The 14,831-nt window shown below is 35.7% G+C and overlaps 1 protein-coding gene across 2 annotated transcripts; it reads left to right on the forward strand.

The window, feature by feature from the left end:
- Positions 1-197: 197 nt before the first annotated feature.
- ccdc93 (coiled-coil domain containing 93) lies at positions 198-14,151 on the forward strand. Of its 2 annotated transcripts, XM_007261052.4 has the most exons (24): positions 198-299; positions 1,441-1,554; positions 1,666-1,760; positions 1,847-1,958; positions 2,663-2,761; positions 2,993-3,049; positions 3,216-3,316; positions 4,125-4,154; positions 4,485-4,521; positions 4,608-4,706; positions 5,146-5,196; positions 5,338-5,424; positions 5,767-5,880; positions 7,522-7,584; positions 8,586-8,659; positions 8,851-8,932; positions 9,117-9,191; positions 10,150-10,221; positions 10,307-10,415; positions 10,529-10,611; positions 10,797-10,834; positions 11,089-11,173; positions 11,275-11,388; positions 13,735-14,151. In XM_007261052.4, exons 1-24 carry the CDS (start codon positions 216-218, stop codon positions 13,789-13,791), a joined length of 1,932 nt encoding a protein of 643 aa, XP_007261114.2. In that variant the 5' UTR covers positions 198-215; the 3' UTR covers positions 13,792-14,151. The 2 variants fall into 2 exon arrangements, with proteins under 2 accessions (XP_007261114.2, XP_007261115.2); XM_007261053.4 differs by lacking the exon at positions 4,125-4,154.
- Positions 14,152-14,831: the final 680 nt, after the last annotated feature.

The raw sequence follows: 14,831 nt of genomic DNA on the forward strand, positions 1-14,831 counted from the left end.
GTAAATTTCTACTTTAAAAGTGATACATGTAATGTTACAGCCCTTATTTAATAATAATAATAATAATAATAATAATAATAATAATAATAATAATAATAGTGAGAAGAAGAAATATAACTAATGTAATAATAAAATGCAATAGTAAAATATGTTAAAATTAATCTTCACAGCTCCCACGTGATTGGGCGTTTGTCATGTGACAGCACATTGACACTATGGCGGCCACCTCTGTTTTCCAGAGAGTGAGAACAGGGTCTAAAATTGGTGCTCAGTACGACCAGGAGGGGAACATCATTCAGGTTTGACCAGTTTATAGCTAATGTGTTTAAAACGGTATTTTATCTAGAGCTTCTGTGGCTTGTCACTGTTTTTATAACGCCGCTAACAAGAACACTTGAAAGTAGCTCATTCAAATAGTCCGTTCCACCTTAAACAGTTCAGTGGTTGCGTGCTGGCGCCTGCAGGCCTTAGTAGCGCAGTCCTGGGGTCATTTAAGGTGGAACGGAATGGAATAATCTTCTCTTAGCGCTAGCCTAACAGCGCTAATTATGCTAGTTCTCTCTTAATTCGCGTAGAGGGAACAATTATAGGTTTTGTAGTAAATGTATGTCATTATGTGGTGATACTAAAAGGGTATAATTTCAGTGTATTTCTGAGACGGTGCACTGCAATGGACTTTTAGTTTAACCGTGTAAAAAGCTTGTCTTTTCTGGTTTTCTTCGACGAGTCAGATATATTTAGCTTTGGAAAAAAATAAGGAGCAGCTTCAGTTTCTGAATCAGTTTCTCTGATTTTACTATTAATAGGTAAATGTTTGGGTATAATGTACTTTGTTGTTTTATTTTTTAAACTACAGACAACATTTCTCCCAAATGCCAAATAAAAGATTGCGATTTATAGCATTAATTTGCAGAAATTGAGAAATGGCTGAAATAACAAAAAAGATGCAAAGCTTTAAGAGTTCTGAAATCAATATTTGGTGGAATAACTCCAGAGGTTTTAGTTTGTTAAAATCAAACAAAATCATCATTTTGAAGTGGTCTCTTATTTTTTTCCAGAGCTCTGTGTAGTGCATATCATAATTTAACATGCTAGAATTAAACAGTATGTTGAACAGTATGGTTGAATTAGGTTTAATAATAACTGAATACTTAATAAATGATACAAGTATAACAATCTTTAAACAATATGCTAAGCTTTTTTTCTTTTTTACCTATCCTGGTTAGTGCTCTTTATCACATAATCAAAATACCACGTTATATAACAGGAATGGCATTCCTTCCATCTCCAATAGACTTGTAGATTCTTTGTCAGAGTGCAGTAAGTTGTCTTGACTTGACTGTGGCTCCTGGTGGCCCAATATCTTACTAAAACGCTTCACATAACGTGTAAAACCTTTCTACACCAACTGACTTAAATTAAACTTTGTTGTGGTTACAGGTGGAAACACGTGAAGATGAGGAGCAGAGCATCAAACTTGCTGAAATACTGGAGCTGTTGTTGGCAGCTGGTTATTTTAGAGCACGCATTAAGGGGCTCTCACCATTTGACAAGGTACTGTTACATCAACACAAAATACAGATCAACACACTTTACACACATCATCAGGAGTATTCACTGTAGCTTCTGAAATATGTCTTCTTGCCCGTTTTTATTTTCTAATAGGTGGTTGGAGGGATGACCTGGTGTATCACAACCTGCAACTTTGACATAGATGTTGACCTGCTTTTCCAAGAAAATTCCACTATTGGTCAGAAAATGTAAGTCAGATGATGTGCACAATGGTTGAAACATGTTTTGGAGGAATGTCTTTAAAAGAATCTAATGTGTATTTTTATTTTTTCAGAGCTTTGACTGAGAAGATTGTTTCTGTGCTGCCCAAAATGAAGTGCCCTCACAGACTAGAGCCCCATCAGATCCAGGGGCTTGACTTTATTCATATCTTCCCTGTCATACAGGTAACAGTGCATTTGGCTGGACTTTTAACAACTTGTCACTGTGTATATGATAGAATGGTGTTTAAGTATTTAGCTTATTACATTATTACATTTTTAATAAAATTTTGTTATGTTAATCTGTGTATTAATGTTCTTTAATTGTGTGATTATAGTGAAATTGGCACAATAAGGAAACATGCTTTTGGTTTCTTTTCATTGACAAATAATTTGGCAAATATTTTATATAAGGTGGATGCCTTGTTGGGTGTGTTTTTATTTTCTAGTTGGAGTGTGTTTGTTCAGTGCAAAAAATATGTGGAATGTGGAGGTTAAATTATGTTGTGTTACTGCGATTAAAAAAAAATTAAAATTTAAAACTGCACACAAAAGCTGGAGCACGGATCATTTTTAAAAATTTATTTCTTGACATTTGTGACCAGTAAACAGCTTGTCCAAGAGATGTAAATCGCAATACAATCTGTTAGTATCCAATAATTACTTTTTTTTGTAAATAATAATAATTATAATTTAAAAAATCACCATCAATTATGTCCATTGTTTGTATACTATTTTGCAAGTGAAAAAGTTTAAGATCTATTGCTACTAATGCAATCTTACATTATGCACACACTGTTGCATAATTGTTTTGACAATTAAATATGGCAAATTTAAACTGTACTTGTGTCTGCTTGAATAATAAACCTGAGTTTTTTTGTGTGCTGCAGTGGCTGGTAAAGAGAGCGATAGAGACTCGGGAGGAAATGGGAGATTATGTGCGTGCATATTCCATTTCTCAGTTCCAGAAAACACACACTTTTCCTGAGGTGAGAGCAAATTAATATTATGTGATTGCTAAATAAATTAACTTTAGCATTAAGCTACTGGCGGGATATCACTCATCAGGGCGGGGTTTACCAGATCCCTTTCAGTACAGAGATCACTGTCGATTTCTGGAGCATGCATCACATTGAATACTCTCTCCACCAGTGAGATTAATACTTGTAAATATTTTGGGAACTTGACGTTGAATGAATGTTACTTACTGTCTCTTTCAGGATGAGGAGTTTAAGCAGAGGAAGCAAAAAGCAGTGAGCACCGTAGTGGAAGTGTCTGTGAGTACTCTATTATTTTAATAGATTCACCTTTCTTTTTGAAGTATTAAACATATTTCAAGTTACAGCATTGAATTGTTTGCAGGTTACAATATTGATCTAATGGCCCATATAAAAATTAGCAGGAGATTATTTTAATAATATTTGTTTGTGTTTGTGTGTTTAGGAAGTGTACGCTCCTCAGAGGCGATATAGGAGGCAGGCTGATGCAGGAGAGCTGTTAGATGAGGAGTCAAGAGTTCATTCCACCCTGCTGGAGTATGGCAGGTAAAACACACACACACTCACACAGACACACGAGTTAATTTAGTATATCAGTATATCAGCTAACACTCACATACCCAACAGGTAGCAATTAAATAACATTTTCTTTTATTTCACCTCGCTACTCATCTTTTATTTCATCACTTTCTTTATTTCAATCTGTCGCTCATCCTGTGACTGTTCACACCCGGCATTAACATATTGGGTGATCTGATCATAAGTGGCCAGCATAAGTACAAATTATTTTGTCTTGTTTATTGTAACATCACATAACAACAGGTGTATTTTGTCGATGCACTGTAATCTGATCACTTAAACCACATTCAGATGTGATCAGAGACATATATGGACTGAAGGGTAAAATTGATTAACTAAATGTAATCATTTTAAGACCATGTGGCCCACCGTCTATGCAAGTTAGCTAAGCATGCTCCAACAACAATTTAATAGATAAAGTTGATAAATTTGGCTTGTTGGTGAGTAAAAATAAGTGCCTTGAATTGTTTGGATCACATGCGGTAACAGGAGAGAAACATGTGGAAACAGATATGAGTTTTAGCATTTATTTGTGATCAGATCAACCCAGGATGAATTTTAATACCAGGTGTGAACAAGGTCTAAGGATGTTGGTAGAGTTTGCTCAATACATTTCTTTGGATTAAATCTAAATGTTTGTGTATTCTGCACCTGTGGTCCTCACAATCCTCTCAAATCTGTGTTACAATTCATCTGACCCGAATACCTCTCCTCACCTTCTGTTTTCCTTTTCCCACATTATCCTCTTCTTTCCATATCCTTTCCTTCCCATCAGTCCATGCCTAACCATTTCCTTCTACATGCAGTAAGTATGTGTGTGTTCAGTCAGGTGATTTCCAGCTATCCATGATTACAATGCCAAATATTAAATGTTGATTTTTGATGTACGATTGCTCTTGAAAATGTCTTCTTGAAAATGTCTTCTAAAATTTTTACATGCTTTCTTCTTCTTCTTAATTTCTGTTTCTGAACTTGTCTAATATGCAATATCATTTATATTCTTAGGAGAGCAGCATGAAGTTGTATGTACTCATTTGTCTTGGTTTGGTTTGGAACATTCTCTGTGTGTGAGGAAATGAGTCATTTAATCCTGACCCTTTTTAACTTCTTTTTTTAATTTTGATCTATTTTTCAGGCGTTATGGATTTAGTAAGCACTCTAAACAGGACAAAGTGAGTATTATGCAGTATCTCCCAACATTATAAATGCTTTAAAATTAACCCCAAAAATAATGAAAAATTTGTTATGGGTTCCACAGGCTGAGGAGAAGAAGCAGTTGTTGGCTCAGGGCGCACAGAGTGTGCCCCCGGGCATGGCTGAAGTGTCTGAGGAGGAAGATCTCCAAGCAGCAGAGGAGGTCAGAACCATGATTAAAAATACTTTCTTTATAAGGTGGCCTCAAATGAAACAATTATGTTGTATTTACAAAAAATGTAATAATAATTAATATACTAAGATATCATAAGATAATAACTGGCCGTCACTCTTGCCATAATTTAATGAGAGAGCAAAAACAAAGTCAAAGCTAACAATTAATGTAATAAAACAGCCCTTTTCTGAATAGAGATTTGTTTGAGAATAAACCATTTAAATAGCAGACTTAAACTCACAGGCACACATAGACTACACCGATTTGTTTGTTATTTATTATTAAATTATTGTGCAATAGTTTTAGTATTGGTCACTAAATTATCATATTTAAAAAAAAGCCATACACCTTAATCTCTGTTCTAATAATACTAATAATAATTTGTTAATTAAGATTACAAATTCCCTGTGACTGTGTCTCCCTTTAGCTCAGAATCAAAACCCTGATGACTGGCATGGCTGCCATGGCAACTGAGGAGGTACAGTAAGCTTCATAGTTAACTCTTTAATGGGATCAGATGCCATAGTGCACTATAGACACTTCCACAAAGACAATGTAGCCAGTTAAGTCTGTAGAAAGGTTTGTTGTTGCCCTGTTGAGTCATGTCTGTGTGTTTTAGGGAAGGTTGACTGCGAGCACAGTGGGGCAGATTGTGGGTCTGCAGTCTGAAGAAATAAAGCAGATTGCTTTTGAATATGCTGAGAAGGTAAGTTCATAAAATTTTGGTTAGAGCTCTGGAATCTGGGAGTCAGTAAATTGGTGATGTTTTATTTTTTGATGTTTCCATTTTAGTTTTTATCAGTTTATTTTTTATTTTTGTAAAAGCAAGGGTGCTATATTGACCTACAATAAATCAAACAACCATTTGCTTGAATTAGCTTTTTGTCTAATTAAAGAGTTCATTGGGCTGGACAAAAACATTTTCTTAAGGGTTCTGCCAGCGTTCATTACGAGTAAAATATATATTTGTTTTTGTGAGCTGTTATCTACAGGATGTAAATGCATTGCCTGTTTGCTTTGTGTGATTGAACTCATTTTTGACCTGCAGGCAGAACGTTCTGCGGAGGATCGACCAGAGAGGTATGGCCCGGTGCAGCAGCATCGTCGCATGGTTGCATCACTCAACAAACAGATTCAGCAAAGGACCAAAGAGCTTGAAGAGGTGAGACCTGCACTTTCTTTACACTTGTGTTTATTAGGGGTGGGAATCGTTTACTATCTCACGATTCGATTCGATTCCGATTTTGGGGGCCACGATTCGATTCAAAATCGATTTTTGATTCAAAACGATTTGAATTATAAAAATTTCTGCTTCTGGCTTATGAATCTTATTGAAAAAAAACCCTCCATAATATACACTGGTCCTGGAGAAGGTAATGTGTTACAAAAACAATAAAATGTGCAGGAATGTGGGTCCTCAGTGACAGAGGAATCACTGGGATATCACAATGACGTTAATGAACAATAAATAAATAATAAATAACACTGCTTTATTACCAGGCTACTAGCGGTGGTGTGTAGGTGACGCTGCTGGGCTGATGTGATGATAGCAGTGGAGCGCTAAAGTTCAGGAGCAGCTGCTGATTAACTAGTTAATTTAAGGTCGTTGTATTTCTTCAGAAAGGGGGCAGGAGGTGGAGAAATTAATTCATATGGTCCATTCCTTAATTCCTCTGTGATGAGGAGCTGAAATTAGCTCTGATTAGCTTATTGTATTTTTCCGTTCCGCCTTAAATGCTGCAGCCCGCTGCCACCTGTAGCGTTATTTAAGGTGGAACTGGAAAGTTAGCTAGTTAGCTAGCTAACAGTTACTGAAACTAACTACTAGCGATCTTTTTTATGCTTGTTATGAAGCATTCTGCCATAAAACATTAAAACTACACGTTAATCTAATGTAATATAGTGCTTGTTCTGCCATCTTACCGGTGATTCTCAAACACCTACGCTCTGTGTGTGTCTGGAAGATCTCCGTTTGAAAGGACAAGCGCTATCCCCAGGGTTGCCAGGTCCAACAAAAATACCCAGCCCAAAATCAGTCTAAAACCCGCCCCTCAGAATCGATTTTGGGACATTTTAAATCGATTCTGAATCGTAGTAAATGAGAATCAAGATTCTTATGTGAATCGATTTTTTGGCACACCTCTAGTGTTTATTCTATTTTTATTTATTCATTTATTTTTAAAGACACAACTAAGTTTAAGCCTGTCCTCTCTGTCAATTTCTGATGTTTAATGGTGGGCTGTTCTCAAATACATTTTAGGGGTGCCACATTACGCTGGTGTCAGTGTTGAGAAATGCCAAACATTTCAATAATATTTGGTATGTGATGATGTAATATTTTGGCAGCAGTCAACCAATGGTGAATAATATGGAGGGTTGCTGGCAGATTGTACATGACTGCCAAGGTGCTACTGTGTGAGGTAATAGGGCTGGGCCTTTTCTTCAAATATATCAAAAAACAAAAATAATCTCCTTATATTTCAGTTTAAAAAAGTGCTGTCTAAAAATCACTTTGCAGGTTTCTTGACAGAAGCAAAAGCCTTTCTACTGAGATTGCTTCTGAAAGGTTCAATATTTATAAAGATTTACAATCCTAATTACCTAATTTTGAAAAATGTATTTAAACTGTAACTTTAATTAACCAAATTATATTGATTTAACCTCCCTAATATGTGCACAAACATACATACACCCCACCTTTATAAAAGAGTGGAATTGTAATTAAAGATTGCATTTAGTTGAATTTCTCACTGTGTTTTATTGTATTTCATACAAAGAGAATATGTGATGTGGTGTGTTTCAGATGCAAGCCAAGCAGCAGGAAGTGAGAACAGCCTGTGAGGAGGCCAAGAGCAAACTAACTGAGGTAAAATCTTAAGTTGTGCTGTTATTAACAGCTGTTAAACAAACTATGTATTAATACGCAATTTTCTATATTCAGGAGCTAATATATAGGTCTGAGCTTATGATCATGATTACATGATACAGATGACCATTGATCGAGCGTGTAAGATACAAAGAAAGAATACCCTCGTTCACACTTTGCATTAACATGTGTCCTGGTTAATCAGTTAAAAAATGAATGTATGATTCATGATTACCATGTTCACTTGTTTAAAATTTTTAAATATGTCTTCTGTGGCCGCTTATGATCATATTTGTCACATAATTTCCACTGGAGGAGGGGCAGTAATGGTATGAGTCTTACAGTCTTCTTTGCACAGACAGTCCTCAGCCCAAATCGAGATAAATACAACCGTTTTCGCTTGTGTACCAACCACAAGTTTTACCTTTATCCATTCCCTTATTTGCAGTGTGCTTGTGTGGACAAAAAACAATCTGGTCTCGGGATCCTGAGATTTTTTCCAGCAGTACAGTAAATGTGGTCAAGGCTGTGCTTTTAGGGATACATTGAAACTCTTTGGGTTCAAAATACAACAATATATACATGGTTCGTACGGTCATAAAAAAAAACCTGGAAAAGTCATGAAATTTGAAAATAGCAATTTTCAGGCCTGGATAAGATTTGGAAAAATAAAAATACCCAGAAAGTTTTAGAAAAGTCATGGAAATTTGCTCTACAAATAATCAATTTTAATTATAAATTTAGTTGTTTTTTGGTTTTATTGTCCTTTTCTGCACTGATATTTAAAAAATTGTGTGGTTCTGAAAATTTGCCTTGAAGGCATGGAAAAGTCATAAAAAATCTTGGGAATTTATTGGTTAAAATGTGGATGAACCCTGTATATATAATAAAATATAAAATAATGTGGTCGAATTACATCTCTGACTGCTTCCAAATATGATAAGTGATTTATGAGGTTTAAACAGGATCAATATGCTGATGTTGTTTTTCTGTGTGTGTAGGCCACAGACCTGGGTGAGCGGCTGGAGAGGGAGCTTAGTTCTCTGGCAGATGTGGAGGCTCAGGCTGACTCTGGGTAAGTCTCTGAATATCTTTTATTTATGTATTTATTATTTTTCAAGCTATTTTTAATGTATGCTGTGTCCTAGAGAAGAGTCTGTATACTGATAATGTTTAATATCCTATATACAGTACTCACTAGCTTGAATAGCATTTTATCTGTAGTTTTGTGAACTAAAATGTTTTTTTTTTTTTTTTTTCTTGCAGTCTGCTTGAGAAACTACGCGCCCTGGTGGCTATGAACGAGAACCTGAAACAGCAGGAACAGGAGTTCCGCACACATTGTCGTGTGAGTTACACCAAGCATTTTGGTTTTTACAGCAATTCTTTAGGATCTAGTTGATCAATTCAGCTTGTTTCTATTAACATGTGTTCACCCTCCCCTCGAAGAAGCTGATGTGTGTGTACTTATGTAAGAGGTTGTGGAGACCAGAAGTGCAATACGATAATTGTACTGTTTTCTCTGCCTCTAGGAGGAGATGACACGACTGCAACAGAGAATTGAAGACCTAAAGATAGAGTTTGGCGATGAGGCTGATGATCAGAAGGTCTTAAAATAACTACCTTTACTACACATACTACACACATGGTGTAGCACTGTGCACAACGCTATGAAGACATACACTCTGTAAATATGTGACTCCAGAACAATTTGATTCAGTTTATTCAGTGAAATTATTTTCGTCTTATTACTTATTTTATTAAAATACACCACTGTGAATAGTATTACTAGTAGTTTTTGTTGTGGCTTTGAATGTTCAAATATCTACTTAATTTAAAATGAATGCAGATGAATAGCAGCTTTTAGATCAATTTACATTTACATCCCTAGTGTATATATGGTGCTTTGGTTCTCACTTTTAGACCACATACTACACCAATCTAGCTAACACTTGACCGTGTCTTCTTTTTTAGTTTTTTTTTAATTGGTAAATTATTGATTTATTCTTTCTGCTAACAGCTATATGCCTACTAGGGCATGTGAAAGGATATTTCACATAGTGAACTACTGTGTTTACATGGCATCTTCTAATACCCTATGTTAATTATTCAGCTATTATTCCTAACATAGAAACAACTGGTAATTCCCAGAGTGGATTTCCACAGGGTCTACTGTAGGGCCTATAAAACTGAGGAAATAAAAAAATGATTTTGTTTATATTCAGGATCTAATGGGTTAAACACTAACATTATTTTAGTACATGCAGCAAATTGTCATGTGGTCATATGGTGTACAGCACTGGGATGCCTCACATGCAACCAGTGGTACAAATACCACATAAAAAAAACTCTGATATAATATATAAAGTATAATCCACAGTTTTTTTTTCTATGCACTATAGATCACGATATATTTTTTTCACATTTGGCTCATATTCTTATTCTTGCCCATTTTCCCTACTTTTACAAACAGCTATGCACCTGCTGTGCACATATATCGACCTCTTGAGAGATTGGTATATCTGATTGATATATTGTGTGTATTTTTCTTTTGTCTGGGTATAGGAGAGGAGTCAACTAATAGATCAGCAATACAACACAGACCGGGAGAAGCTGCAGAAGATCCGTCTGCTAATGGTACAAATTAAAGAAAAAAAAATCACTTTTTCACGACTGACTGAGTGAGGGCTGTTTAACTCAGTGTGTGTCTTTTGTCCTGTAGGCCCGGAGAAACCGTGAGATTGCCATCCTGCAGAGGAAGATCGATGAGGTGCCGAGCAGAGCTGAGCTCACACAGTATCAGAAACGCTTTATTGAACTATACAGCCAAGGTGTGTGTTCCCTTATTATATAACTTGATCTTAAATGTCATTATTATATATGCATATGATGTTACACTGTATTCTTAAATAAATCTGAGCTTTTTATTATTTTTCCCATTTAGTTTCTGCAACACATAAAGAGACCAAACAGTTCTTCACACTTTACAACACACTGGATGACAAGAAGGTGTACTTGGAAAAGGAGGTAACTGAGACTGATATTTTATTATTTATTAAAATAAATTAACTAATGTAATGTGGTTGACCAAGCCTAGGTTCACTAAATAGAAGCCCACAGCTCATGTGTAAAAACAAAAAGACTTTGACCGTTAAAATTTATGTTGCATGCCCATGCAACATAACTTAACTCTTTTGGTTTTTTCTCCTTAGGTGAATTTGCTGAACTCCATCCATGATAACTTTCAGCAGTGAGTATTAATGCAGCTAAAGGCTGACTTCTGAACAGCTGTCTGGTGGCACATGCTTTTTGGGTTATGATATATGGCAGTGCTGCCAGTGCCAGTCTGGCTATGATTTGATGTGGGGTAGATAGTACATACCATAGTAGTATTGTATATCGGTGCATGATTGAAATGTACTAATAATCATGCATGTATTAAAATGTTTAGTACATACTGTTGAAATTAAGACTAATGTTTTGTTTTTGTGTGTACATTAACAGGGCCATGGCATCGTCAGGAGCTAAAGAGCAGTTCCTCAGACAGATGGAGCAGATAGTGGAAGGAATCAAACAGAACCGGATAAAGGTATGATATGAATCCAACAATGCTACTCTATCCTGTTAAGGCTGGGTGTTTTGTTATGCAATGATTAAGAAAAGCTGCTGCATTTAATCTGCTGTTTACAGATGGAGAAGAAAAAGCAGGAGAATAAGATGAGGAGAGACCAGTTGAATGATGATTATCTGGAACTGCTGGACAAACAGAGACTCTACTTTAAAACTGTTAAGGACTTTAAAGAGGTAAGAATTTTAGACAGCAGAATATTGATGGTTTTTAGTTTGCATAGTATGTTTTTTGTTATTCAGCTGAGTCTATTCCACACTACTACTACTGCACGACTATATATACTAGGGGTGACCTGCAATAGTCGCTGATTCGACTATTTGATTCGGAGGACCTCTATTCGACTATTAACCTCATAGTCGAATGTACTATTCTGACTGCAGGGGGGTGCCCAAGGCTGCTAAGCATTTTAGGAAATGTCTTTGTTTTTGTAATATATTGCCTTTTGTCAAATAAAATCATCCTAATTTCTGTTTTTTTTTTTTTATTACGTGTGCGCATTAACAATAGGCTTCTTACAAATTAATATATCACCCCCTGATGTTGCACAATCCAAATGAGCGGAGCTGAACACGCTACAGGGTCGTCAGCATCTGCCGGTGTATTTGCTTTAAGAAGCTCTCCTTTCTCTCTGATGCGCAAAGAGAAGAGGCGTATTCAGAGGTAGCAGAAATATCCAAGAGTCTCACTGACAGGTTATCCCTGGAGAAAAGTGATATTGTGGTGGATGCTGGGCCGACTGTGCCCAGACATAAAGACACAGTGATGGCTATGCTGCTGGTCAGTGATGAGAATGAGGAGGACCAGGCGGAGGATGAAAACAGTGAGATGAAGGCTTATACAAAAGACTTTGATCAATAAAGTACTAAAAATATTTAATTAATGAATTTAATTAATGAATAAAAAATAATTAATATAAAATAACTCAATTAAAACACAATCAAATTTTATCTATTAGTGCGCAGAATAATATCAGTTTCAGTTAGTTTCAGTTTCAAATAACTGAAACAGCTCCCCAAAACCTCAACCTATCCTTTATATTTGAAAATATTTGATTAACTTTACAGGTCCTCACTCATATTAACTTATTTTACTAAACTGAGATTTTTTATTCTTAAAGCCTCGGGCTGAATTCAGCTCCTTGCTGCGGAAGAGAGAGAGAGAGAGAGAGAGAGAGAGCGCGCAGCGCGGCGCATTTTGCCTGATTTCTCTTGATTAAACACAATAAATATGTGAATTTAATACGTTTTAATACCATATATTTTAATTCACTTGATAGGACCTTATTTATTAAAACGTTTTTTTTTTTTATCTCAACGCCGCGCACGCTTTCCTCGTGACTGACGCTAAACTGTTTGATCCAGCTGTAACATTATATTATATTATATTAATACCATTTTAACGTTTTTCGTTTCTATGTTTTGAAATTCGTTAGATTATATTTTTGTCAACATTTTTGGTTTATTTTCGTGTTATTTTTCTAATAATAATAGAAATTACATAATTAATTTTCTTTTGTATTTTTTTTGTATACTTTTTTTTGCACAGTGCCTGTCTAACGAAGTTAGCCAACACATTTCCCAACTGATGTTTTAGCTTTTTTCCTTTGAAGTGGAAAAAAAGTCCAGAAGAGAACGGGGATCCCGTTTACGGTGCTCTAGGAAAAAAATGATTCGACTATTAGTCGACCAAAGGGAAAATATGACGAATCAGATTCGACTATAAAAATCCTTAGTTGAAGACACCTCTAATATATACTGACACTGATACAGGACCTACTAGTTCATCTCCAAATATTTGAAGATCATTGAAAAGTTACTTAATTTCAGTAATTCAGTTCAAATTGTGAAATTCATATTATATAGATGTATTACACACAGAGATCTATTTTAAGCGTTTATTTCAAAACCCAAAAATCAGTGTCTCAGAAAATTTGAATATTATATGAGAACAATAGGTACTTTTGGCAGTGTGCCAAGTCCTGCTGGAAAATGAAATCCACATCTCCATAAAAGTTGTCAGCAGAGGGAAGCATGAAGTGCTGTAGGATTTTCCGGGAAAACTCTGCACTGACTTTAGACTTGATACAACACAGTGGATCAACACAAGCAGATGACATGTCTCTCCAAACCATCACTGATTGTGGAAACTTCACACTAGACCTCGAGCAGCTTGGACTGTGTGTCTCTCCACTCTTCCTCCAGACTCTGGTCTCTTGATTTACAAATGAAATGTAAAATGTATGGACGCTCAATGACGGTTTGGAGAGACATGTTATCTTTTTGTGTTGATCCACTGTGTTTTATAAAGTCTAAAGTCAGTGCAGTGTTTTCCCAGAAAATCTTACAGCACCTTATAACACCTCACAGTTTACCTCAAAGGCTATCTTCTTTTGTATCACTTTCTATCTAATTCACACACTGCTAACATATGACCTTTGTCATGTCTGTGTTAAGAAAGAAAATAATTAAATTTAATTTAAAAAGAGCTATTTAAGAGTCTGTTCTAATTGTTTCCCACAGGAATGCCGCAAGAATGAGATGCTGCTGTCCAAGCTGAGAGCGAAGGGGGCTTCCTAACGGTTGTCTTAGGCACAGAATCCCATTGTTATAACCAGAGTCAGTTAATTGTCCTTTCCAGTCTCTATTCCAGTGTAAAATAGGGCTGCCATAGGACATGATGATGAACTAATCAGATTAATCAAACTTGTGCTCCATATGCAAACCTGTTGAATTGTACAGCTCATCTGTGGATGTTTTATATAGTCAGATATGATCTGCTCTAGCCTTATTTTCTTTTTTAACACGTGATTCCACTGGCAGATCTGTGCTGTAGACTCCTGTAACTCTAAGCATACCTAACAAGAAGTGTATAGTCCATTTTAATCAACAAACTTTGATGCTTTGTGCCACAATTGTTAATAAATAAGGTCACCTGCATCCCCTGTTGTCTTTAGTATGGTCCTAATTTTCTATATGCTGTTGCTGAAATAACTACACACTAAGTTACTATTAGCATTTAGTTATTAGAACATGCCATATTTGGGTGATGGTGGTTTCTGACCCAGGAATTATGCCTAGTCCTGGACTAGGGGTGTGCTGTATCGTACACGATAATATTGCCAACATTTTTGAATATCGTGAACGATATTATACCTTAAAAATATTGTGCCATATCACCCACTCCTAATGATCACATCAGGGTACTACTCTTTTTTTTTTTTTTTACTGTTCTCATTTCCCATTATATATCTACTAGAGACAGATTAAATCTGTCCAGTATCATTTATTCTAATTTAATCCTGGATATATGGAGATATTTGGAGTGCATTATTAGTATCATGACATTCTGGATCATTGACTTCTATTACAAATCTGATCAAATTCTTGTATTTTTTAATATCTCAGGCAGGGGTGTGAGAAATCATATGCAATAATAAAATAAAAATTTCATTTTGTTGCAGTAGTGTATTCTTGAAAAATCATTTAAATCGCCAAGAGTACCGTTATCGCGAAAAATACCATGAAATATCGTGATATTATTTTTGGGGCATATCGCCCACCCCCATCCTAATTTTTTTTTTTATCAATGGAAAATCTCATTTAAAGTGCTCAGAAGT

The sequence above is a fragment of the Astyanax mexicanus genome, chromosome 11 (genome assembly GCF_023375975.1).
Source record: "Astyanax mexicanus isolate ESR-SI-001 chromosome 11, AstMex3_surface, whole genome shotgun sequence".
Classification (NCBI taxonomy): Eukaryota; Metazoa; Chordata; class Actinopteri; order Characiformes; family Acestrorhamphidae; genus Astyanax; species Astyanax mexicanus.

Excerpts from the sequence above, each read along its gene's own strand:
- ccdc93 (XM_007261052.4), top strand. The coding sequence starts at position 216 with ATGGCGGCCACCTCTGTTTTCCAGAGAGTGAGAACAGGGTCTAAAATT. Across the intron at positions 4,522-4,607 it reads AGCACTCTAAACAGGACAAA|GCTGAGGAGAAGAAGCAGTT; the intron begins GTGAGTATTATG and ends TGGGTTCCACAG. Across the intron at positions 10,222-10,306 it reads AGAAGATCCGTCTGCTAATG|GCCCGGAGAAACCGTGAGAT; the intron begins GTACAAATTAAA and ends TTTGTCCTGTAG.